General features: G+C 34.9%; 1 protein-coding gene across 2 annotated transcripts; it reads right to left on the bottom strand.

Annotated features, from left to right (window-relative positions):
- Positions 1-9,447: 9,447 nt before the first annotated feature.
- Positions 9,448-10,820, bottom strand: LOC106657407. 2 transcript variants are annotated; one of them, XM_014378936.2, is made up of 2 exons: positions 10,655-10,820; positions 9,448-10,452 (listed from the first exon to the last, which is right to left on the bottom strand). In XM_014378936.2, exon 2 carries the CDS (start codon positions 10,442-10,444, stop codon positions 9,887-9,889), a length of 558 nt encoding a protein of 185 aa, XP_014234422.1. In that variant the 5' UTR covers positions 10,445-10,452; positions 10,655-10,820; the 3' UTR covers positions 9,448-9,886. The 2 variants fall into 2 exon arrangements, with proteins under 2 accessions (XP_014234422.1, XP_014234421.1); XM_014378935.2 differs by having other exon boundaries at positions 9,448-10,455; positions 10,655-10,818.
- Between the last annotated feature and the right edge of the window lie 285 nt (positions 10,821-11,105).

The raw sequence follows: 11,105 nt of genomic DNA, 5'->3' as shown, positions 1-11,105 counted from the left end.
AGGATCGACCGCCGCTTGTTCTTGCATAATCTTTCAGCTGTTTACGGTGGTTGCTCGTAATAGAGTACAGTCTCGAGAATAGTTGGTTTTTTTTCAGCAACGATTTTCAAGGTTACTTGAATCATTGACCGCAAGATAGATAGCTACGTAAAACTTCCATATGAAAATTAAAGTTTATTACGTGACTGATCAAACTATACGATTTAATCACATTTTTAGATTCATTTTGAATGATGACAAAATAATGGTCAGAATTAATGAATAATAGTTTATTATAGAAAATATAGTAAAATTAAAACGATACACCATTTTCAATTTCCATCAAAAAATTTTTTCCTAAACAACGAATATTATATTAATTTGGTTTAATTTTCATACCGTTAAATCTCTTTGTTGTGTAAACTGTTTTTATCAATAATTATTTCAAGTTGATTATTTGAGGTAGAATTTTCGATTAAATCAGTAGAGCAACCTAATTTATTTTTAAAACATGTCAGATTATCTAATGAATAAATTACACGTTCAACATGAAATCATAAAATGAGTCGTGCTTTAGTTAAATTCTCGTTTTCTGTTAGATATGTCGAGCGAATTATTAATTAATCTAAAATTTGCTCATTTTAAATACCCTGGTCAAAATGCATTCTAATTCGGAAAGCAAATAATTTAGACCATTAATTATAAAATTTTCGAGTTAAGAGAAATCCTCGAGGGAGCTTTTAAAGGTTTTACTATTTAATACAATCCGCTGGTATATGGGGAGCACGCGATTAGCTGTGATAACGAGCAATTAATGTGCTGCATTATTAAAGTAAAGCTAAGCTTGACTCGAAGACTAATGAGTTGTTACTTTGCTAGAATTAGGAGCTTTTTGAACATGCACGTAGAGGTTTTGGCGGTGATAATAAGAGAAAATTAAGCCTGACAAAAAAGCCAAATGTTCATGGAAATTAAAATTTAATCACTTGAAACGAGCACGTAAAAAGTACGCGTAAACTTGAAATAAATTCAGATCTTAAGTAAAAATTACGAATACTCAAATGAGATGGGCTACACAGCTCTTTCAAATCCATTATGTGCAGCCTGTTACGGAGGCAGCTCCACTTTGGAAGAATAAAGAAAAGTCGAAGCACACGCGGATTTTCTCACACTCGTCGCATTGACTGCGGTGTAGCAACGAGCTCACGAGAGGAGAACGTAGGTCGTGGTCTCGCTGAGGCGAGAGAAAAAAAAAACAAATTTATACCTACCTAAAGATCAAAAGTTCAATTAGGTCTGTATATAGATATAAAAACACTGCTTCGTTAATAATAATTTGACACGTGCGTGCAAAATGTATTACTTTTTGCAATGTTGATCAGATTTTCCCGATACGATAAACTATCGGATAAACGACACCGCTCATTTGGTGCAATCTTCGCTTTATCGCTACTAAAATATGCATGAGCTAGCGGCCACGCGCGTTCAAAAATATACCGCGTCATTAATCTCAATTTCCAAACATTTTTTTCTGCTCACTTTCTCTGCACTTTCATGTAACTTACCTATTCTAATACAAAATTATAAAATTATTATTATAAAATCATCATCTTGGCATGTACACGGCATAGAATTAAATACATAGCTTCGTACATCCGCGAGCTATATAATACATCAGGTGAAATTACATTCATCTCTAGTAATTAGATCATAATGCGTATTTCATCCAATGCGTGTTGCTGCATGTATACGCATCACATTGTAATAATTGGACTGTAAAGTAATTGCTACGATATGTGCGAGCTGCACAAGCGAGCCACGATGCAGCAAACATGCGCCATACATAGATATATATTTATGCGGCGTCTAACGTCAAGCCATACATGCGCGCCTCGCATTATCTGTACACTTCTATTCTAAAACAAAACTTTCGCTTAATCTATGCGCTGTATACCGATAGTCTGTGTTTGTCCCTGTATGTAGCTGCCTGCCTGTTAGCAAATTGCCTCGGCTCCCAGGCAAATTTTTCTTTCTCTTCGTAGTATCATCTCCGACCAGAGAGAGAAGTGTTGTACGTATGCACGGCAAAAGGCTGAGACTCTCGTTGACGCAAAAACTCAAGCATAAAATGACAAAAAGAAAAAAGGCAGTTGGTGTGTGTATATGGATGTTTGTTTATACGTGTCTAGTACTCTAGAAACGCTCAGAAAATTTGTGACTTGCTCTTTCTTATGCCTCATATTATTGTTCCTTGAATTTGGAAAAAATTTAGTTGAAGTTACTACGCTTTATAGAAAACGATATGTTCAAGACCAGAAAAACGTATTTTAAACAGTACTGATGGTTTTTTGTAGACAATTCATGTCCTTGATTATGATTAATTTATGTATCACGAGTGAATATGATTTTTTCAAAACAAGGGGTTAAGCAGCACGAATCGGAAACGATTTTATATCACAAGAGCATAGAAGTAACGAAAAAGAGGTGATTTTCAGGTGAAAAGGCTTGAACATTTTTTACTTGTTCTTTTTAATATTAGAATAAAACATTTCAAAAAATGTAAGAGAAAAAAAATATTAAAAACGCCAGCACTTGTAGCTGAAGGTACGGCTAATTTTTACCTAATGGCTAAAAAAAAGTTGTTCAATTTTTATGCTGCTCATATTCAGTTGAATCAATTTGAATTGAGAAAACAGCGAATGCAGCGTGTTGGAAAAAATCGAAATCATGTCACGACTATTACGCTTCCCTATCTGCGTATACTTATATATAAAAATACACTCGGGGGTAAAATGTGCAATGTACTGGAACCGAAGAGATAAAAATCGTAAGCGCCGGTAGATTTCTCGTGAGAACTCGGCTGCTCGACGTCTATTTATAAACACACCTATATATAAGAAAGAGATATTAGCTATATATCGACATGATTCAATATCTTGGAGGTATTTTTCAATGATCGATAACCTACAACGTAGCGATCTGTATACATACGATTTTCGTTTGTATCCGTATGCGCTGCACTTATCGAACTTACGTAAGAGTCGTTAACTTTCGTTGCGGTAAGTCGTTTTGTATGCCCAGTCGTGTCATCGTTTCTCACAGCTGCACACGCGCGGCCAATTGCGCCCAAAACGTTTAAGTGCACGTCTGTATGCTGTGTTTTTGCTTAGCGAGCTTCTTCGAGCTCGTCTTTCGAGTTTCAACTGAAATGCGCAGCAGTAGTTAGTAGTCATGGAGAGCTGGGATAGAGAGAGACTTTGGACGCTTTTTCCAAGCCCAAGAGCTGTGCTACCTAGGAGACGCACGCGAGCAAAACTAAGTTTTAGATATATCTGCGCGCATGGTTTATAAATTCAGTGACATCCCAGGTATATATGCGTTGTAAAGTCAATAAAACTACAGCGTAGAGAAACTATAATTTTAAGAAATGTACGTAGGAGCAAGGAGCGACGCAGTTCGTGAATCTAACGAAAGAAACAAATAGTCAACAACGTACACTGAGAAAAGTACCGTCGAAACAATTACCACGTCCATGGTAACCGAAGAAAGTACTCCAAAATTCTCATGAAAATTATTACGTTAGTGCGATGTGTTACTATGAACGTAGTAACCAACGAACACGATAACGTAGCAATTTTTCCTATAGTATTTTTCTCAGTCAAGTCAACTGAGATTCAACAACTCGCTGCACTGCGGTAGATAGATTTAGAAATTTCTCGTGTTCTTCGCTCATAGTTTTTCGAAAAAAATAGAGAAAAACTTCAAAGGAGCTAAGCGGAACTACTCGACAATCTAAAGTGTACGTAACTCGTTGTTAGTAATAGCGTATCGAAATTGATGTAAAGGCGCTCTCGAGCTAAATTTCTCCTGGAACATTGAAAAGCTCGCGTGCCGCGGCGCGTTGTATCTAATACGTAATATTGCTGCGCGCGAGAAAACGTGCAGAAAAAAGGAGTAAAATTATGCGAGTGCGCAAAATCTTTGGAGCGCGCGCACCGCAACCGCGTCAATTATATCATTGAAAAGCCAACAATTTGTTCGTTAGAAGAATCGGCGTGCTGCGGCGGTTATAATAATAAGTGCGCGGTAAAAAGCAGCTGATCAGCTGCACAAACGAAACAAAGGACGAGGCAAAAAGTGCGAGCCGTACGCTGGACTCGTAAAAGGCACCAAAGTAAAAGTTTTAAGGCGCCATTAGCCCGTCTACAGAGAATATATAATATATATCAATAAGCGGAAGGACGAAAAATAAAAAATAAAATTAACCGACGATGAATAAAGGCAGGACTCATGCCGGATAATTATGCTGCTTCCTCCTTGAGAGCTACTCCCAAGAGCTGTAGCTAGGATGAGAGAGAGATCTCTTCGGCTGCACCGACGTCTGCGCGCGCGAGAGAAGAGCTAAATACATAACATAATAAACACACCATTAAATCCACACCGCAAAACTGGCGCGAGCGAGCGAGCGAGACGCGCTCTGACTTTGATTAACTGCATGCGGATACTCTCTCTGTGTCTGCAGTGCATATATATTGTATGCTATGCACATGTATACACACTGCAGCCGCCGCCACACTTTCTACTCACTTTCGCTCGTCGTTCGCGCGCGCGTCGACTGGATCACGAAGTATAGCTCCGCGTGTGAATTTCCCAGGGAAGGGGCCCCACCTCCAGTTCCTTGCACACACTCACGTGCGCTTTTATATGCAACGACATCGCTGGATACCTATACTGCATTATCGCTGGGACCTATACTATATGCACTGCAGTCATATTATTGTGTCGCATATAAGGTACATAGATTACATTTTTTTATGCGATGAATCGGAAGATCGTTCGGTCCGGGGCTGTAATATCCGACGATCCTGTAGCAGTCTCATTTGGGCAATGAAAGATATTTCACCGTGACGCAATGCGCGCGCCTTTTTTATAGTCTACGTAGGTTCGAATGAGGTATTATAATGATTTTTCGGCGAACAACCTGACGTAAGGGAGGTATGTTATACTTTTATGGTCATCGAGCTCGGGCTCGATGCAATATGGGAGCTCGTGTTCATTTATTACGTACTCCTTCTGTAACTGACTTTTTATTAGAACGAGTGAGCAACGTGTCATGTTGTACGAGTGCTACTCGTTGCGCCGCGGTATTAATAATTTAATGTATTCCTAGTCGTGACCTCTCGACTCGCAGCGTAATTTTCTTATTTAATATTAAAAATTACGACTATAGAACATATTAATTCCCATAAAATAGTGAAAAATTTTCAATATGGCTTGACGACGTAATTCTTATCGAACTGCGGTATCTGAAAGTAAAAAAAACTGGGATATTTGCCAAGACTCTCTATATCAAAGTCTTAAGTGCCGTCATCGCTTCTCGATAGAAATATTAACCACATCCATGAATGGAAAAGTTAATATAAATCTCTGCACTCCCTTTAATTATCCTCTCATATTTTTATTTGCGTTAATTTATCAAAACGTTCGATCTTCAAAAAAGTTAATTATGCTATTACACAATTAGCCGTTGTAAGCCCAGTATCGCCATGGCAATCGGTGAAAATTGAGTACCTTATCACTCATTGTTTCGTTTTACGCTTCTGCAGCTTATACGCGGCCGCTCGGTACATTATACGTCATCGAGCGCGGCACGAGCTAGTGTGTGGTCACGCCGGCTACAGAGTGGTCTGACGCAAAACCACTGCACACCGCCTATGCGAGCCCTATCGCTTGATATTGGCTCTAATGTATCATATAATAATCTGCAGATTGTGGCCAGGTCATTTTCACTTCCGTCAGCCATATTGATCGTGTCACTAGCGTGCGGACATAGAAAAATTGATTATAACGAAAAAAAAATTGTTTTTTCAGCAGTGAACATTTTTCTGTCAAATATAAATTGCTATTAAAAATATGCATTAAATATTTTGCACACACGACTGCAATATTTATATCGACGTTCGCAGTTTTTCCACTTGGGGGTAAAAAGTAATTGTTTTTAATTTGGCAGAGTCAATTTTTTTCATTTTCCGTGAACGTACATTCGAAAATAATTTCACTTTCGAGTAATTTCAATATTAAAATTTACCGAAAAAAATTGAAATTGACAGTTGTAGGACATTTTTTCGATTATTCTAAAATATAAATTACAAAGTGGAAGTTTGTTAAAAAAAAGGGAAAATACTTGAGCCATACTCATATTTCAGAATGATAATTTCTAATATTTGTCATTCTGAAATGTGAACATGGCTTCATATTTTTTCCCTTTTTATTTTTAATACTTCATAAACCTAGAATAGTCCTCGCAAGTTTACATCTTCAATGTATTATATTTTTGATTGAATAAGCACAACATCTTCATCCGAAAAGCTTAGATTACAGGAAATTTAAGTAAATATTCGTTTTCAACGCGAGCGCATGGAATAATTTTCTCGAAACTTCATTTATGCTTCAAAGTGTTAAGTTGAAATTTCACTTGAAATTTTAGATATTCAGCGAACGAACGGAAAAGTTAAAATGCAAAAAAGTTCAAATCGAAAGAGATACTTTTTGGATCGAAGAAGGGATGAATTCTTAACGACATGGGCAGGATCCACTCACAGCTTGAAAAATAAAAAATCCTGTGGTCTTTTCATGGTTCGTTACTATCGCTACGTCAATTTTATTTGATCTCGAGATTATGGTTAGACGTCCCATACCTATCTACTCGACGAATCGATATTTTACATACGAGCTTACTTCATTGAGTACGATTCAACTTTACTATATTTTTTTTCCGATACCTTGTACTTATTGGCAAAGTTTGAATACGGATCGAGAGAATGCCCCGAGAGTCAAAGAAGAAAACTAATTCAGCTTTTTGTTAAAAAGCGAGTGAGTATAGCCCGACTTAACATTTGTTTGACTTGCTTCGATCGAATAATATATTTAAATGGGATTTTGATGGAATGAGATACGGTGAAGATAAGAGCCTTTTTATTAAAACTTATTTATAAATCGGATGTAAATAGGTTAGTTATAATTGAAACTTTTGCTCATCATGTAGATTAGAACGTGTATACGTTAGAGTAACCAATTTTCCTACAGAGCAAAAAGCTTCGACGTGAAATTAAAATTTTTAAATCGCCTCACCTGTAAATCATACAAACTACAACTTATAGTTGAGTAATTACATTGTACTAACAAATATTTAAAGCTTAAATAAAAAGAACATTGAGAAATAAATAATTTAACTGACCTTTAAATCAAATGCTTGAGGATCTTTCGTGTATCTTCTTACAAACAAGTTATTTATCTGAAAAGCAAAATAATTTAATCAATAATTAATTCTCATATCACATTTAATTAAGAAAAAAAATTTTCTCAACTAATATCATCCGAGCTTGATATATAATACGTCAATGAATCTTAAATTAAAAGAGCCCCAATAGATATATTATTCGAGTACTCGCCGAAAGTCCTAAAGATACAAATTGACATCTTCTAATTTTTCTTTATTCGATTTTATATTAAGGAGGCTTAGGTGTCAACGGATGTTGCTTACGCGTGATCTTGACGAATTGCAGATAAGATATCTAAGCTCGTTCCATACGTATATGCCTCGTAGAGTTTCGAGGATAAATTGAGATTTGTCTGTTCCATCGGTCGCAAGCTTCGAAGTTGGCGTACACTTCACTCGGTCTTTTTTCCCTTTCCGTCGCGTCTCATCTGTAATCCTTTAGAATAAGAGGATATCTATAGATCGGGTGTGCTACTGCAGATGTATAGGGATTTCGCGCACATTCATTTTTCTTTTGGGGGATGCACGCACACACATACACTAGCCCGGGACTACTTCGAGTATGTAACAGCTTTAAGTTTTATGCAGCTCGAGAAGGAAAGAGAAAGAAAGAGAGTGGCTTTGTATGCTCAGTTTGTCGGTTTTGCGCAGAGCACGCAAGGAAGCGTGTATGTATTCGCAAGCGATGCTCTTTTCGTGTTTTGCAAAGCAACCATTTTGTAAGCTCGGGTTCGGAATTATCAATGGCCCCCGTCTATAGATACAAGCAAAGAAAGATCCGAGCTTGCTTTAGGTCTTCTTCCTTTCTACGAGTGCAAGCACATGTGTGTCTATATGCAAGAGAGTGTGTGTGTATGTGTGTGTGTGTGTTTGAGGTTGTTTGTTTTTCAAATGTAATACGCTCGAGGGCACTTTGAAATATACGAGGGAAACTGAAGGAAAAAAATTTTTACCTCCTTTTTTTGGCAAGAAATATTACTAAACGCGGTACTCGGAAAGCTACGTACTCATATAGAAAATCTTCCAGACGTCGTACAATTTTATTGGGAATAGAGATCCAAACTGCACAGAACAATATACTATACAGAATACAGGGCCAAATTATTGGAACGTTTACTCTAGAATACTGAATCGGCGATTGCATAAATCCACAAATGGCTATTTAAAATAGTCAGATATTTGTTAGAAGATGATGGGAATCTGAATTCAGCGCAGGACGTTCTGTAAATTGTCTATTGTAAACTTTCGTCTCAAATCCAATTATCATGTATCATGTATTATAATGTCGTACATTTGCGATAGGTGATAAATTGTTATATGAATGAAGGAAACAAATACGAGATAATTGAAACAAATTTTTAATTGAAATTAATTCAGTATTTAAACTAAATCAAACAAATGTGCTTATGTTTAGTTTGATAGATGCAATGAACATTTTCAATAAATCGCACATAAAAGACGAGGAAAATTATAATAACGTCGTAAACATATAATAAAAAATATAATAAAAAGTAACAGTATTTATTGAATTAAAATTCAAATAATATTGATGTAGAGTTTGCATTAAGACTAGATGCTCAACTCGATACGTTCAAAAATTTGCATTGTGAAGGTATACTTATATCCTTGCATTTCCGAATAATATAATATGCGTATCGAGCATCAAAGACTGAGCCGACGCATCTGTCACGAGTCGTTCATTACAAGATGAGTCGCTGCATTGTGTACGCCTGGAATGCGTAATACATGCCTCTGCACGATCAGGTGCCACAGGCACACGTGTCTGATCGTACATTCGTGTTTGTGTACGCTGTTATGTCAGTGGCACGAGATCTAACGTAGATAAATAGACATGAACTAAAACACAGGTATTATTCCTGTAGATGTGAGTTTGGCTAATGCTCTGATGCTTCTCTGCTGCTTTTCCGTGCATATGCAGATGCTTGAATGATTTGTTGAATATTTTAATTTGTATTGTGTTAAGGAACTAAGAGAAAAGATCGCTTAGATCATTCAATGATCATTTTACTGTCAAATAAATAGTCGAAAAAATTATAAGAAGAACAATATTACCGAATTATTTATAACTGGGTTGGCATAAGATATTATTATCTTACATTTTGCATGAATTTTTAAAATTAATTGAAAAACATTAGGTAAAAACAAATAACAGCATATACAAAAGGATATTCTCAAATTACATGTATTAGAGGTTTATCAATAAATTAAATTTTTAGAATGATAAGTTTTAGCTTTTTCCATGCAGTTAAAGATACATATATTACAGATAAAACTACAACAAATTTTATTACAAGAAAAAGGAAATTTTCTACTTATAAAAAATGTAAGCAATTAAATCTCTTACATTCACATATCACTAAAAACAAACAAAAAATGATATATTTTAGCAGTAGTAAATTATAACCAACATCTTGTAAAATGTGTATTGTTTTAAATCTTATGATTCCAAAAAATCATATTAACAGTACTACTAAAATACGTTGAAACCGCTATTAACTGAAATATTTTATGATGAGTAAAATAAAATATACGTTTTGAGTGTACGTTAATTTAAGTGTGTGTTAACCTCTTAATTATTGTTAAACTTTGGCAATTTCCAATAGACATCTAACCTTCAAAGTTGTCTTTGAAACGGTTTTTGGAACTGACGCAAATTTTTATAATTTTTTTATTCATTTTTCGATGAGCTGATTTATTATGCTTTATTAATTTGCTTTTTTGTGCAAATGTTTTGATGCAAAAATTACAACTGTAACCCTTGATGCACGAGAAAGCTTCACGCTTTTTTACCTGAATCCCAATTTTCAATGTTTCATCATTTTTCTTAGATTTCTTTTCTTTGAGATTTTCATGGGTAGGTATTTCTGTGTGATTCAATTTGATGCTTTCAAACATTTCCTCATCGTCGCAATCCATAACTTTGAGTTCTTCTAAATTAACTTGTTTCTCCAATTTGTCGTAAAATTGATTGCATTCTTTTATATTTACGTCGCAATAAAGATCCAAATAATGTTCATTTTCTTTCTCTCTTAAACTAACTTTGTCGTCAAAGTCCTTATGAAAATTCATTAATCCATCATTATTGTTGTCGGGGAGAAAATCTAATTCTTTTGACTCGTTCCATTGGCTTTCATTTTTAAAAATCTTGTAACATTGGTAAACCATTTTTGTTTCTTCTATGCCCGAATAAAAAAGTTTAAATAAATATTAAATTTTGTTTGATGCCAAATTGAGAGCTACGTTAATGAATTTAATTCAAAGGAAAATTAAACAAAACAGATGTGCTGTTGATTTTTATAAATTCAAGATTTTGAAATTAGTTTTTATTAGTTTTCATGAAATCCTCAGTAATAATAATTTTTCTAGCGGACTTACTTAAAAACTTAACAATTGTCACAAGAATTTTGTTCAAAATATTTCCACAAGAAAATCACTCAACTCTTGTTTGGCGTTCTTAGCATATGGACACGAGTGAATTAAAGAAGAAATTTGAAGTAAACAGTTGGATCAATTTTATAATTTCTGTGTAAATAACATCAATATGATTATAGTTGTACACCTCATCTGATGTTTCATATATATTTACATTAGTAAATAAATAAACTTAAATTAATTCTCTGATGATACATGTAAGTACTATTATGCCGAGAAACGAATGATATTGTTTTTCTAAATAATAAATTAGGAAAAACTCTGATTAAAAATTTAAGTATCTAAAATATTAGAATATTAATTGAAAAGAAGTTAAATTTAGATTGATATCATTTATTTTGATTCCTTGACATTCATGAATTCATTTTTTACTTAAAATTATTTTTAGTGGGCA

This window comes from Trichogramma pretiosum, unplaced genomic scaffold (assembly GCF_000599845.2).
Source record: "Trichogramma pretiosum strain Unisexual culture from Peru unplaced genomic scaffold, Tpre_2.0 scaffold15, whole genome shotgun sequence".
In the NCBI taxonomy this organism is placed as follows: domain Eukaryota; kingdom Metazoa; phylum Arthropoda; class Insecta; order Hymenoptera; family Trichogrammatidae; genus Trichogramma; species Trichogramma pretiosum.
This window is presented reverse-complemented; position numbering and strand designations above follow the sequence as displayed.

Bases quoted from the DNA above. Each gene is read 5' to 3' on its own strand.
- LOC106657407 (XM_014378936.2), bottom strand. From the start codon at position 10,444: ATGGTTTACCAATGTTACAAGATTTTTAAAAATGAAAGCCAATGGAAC.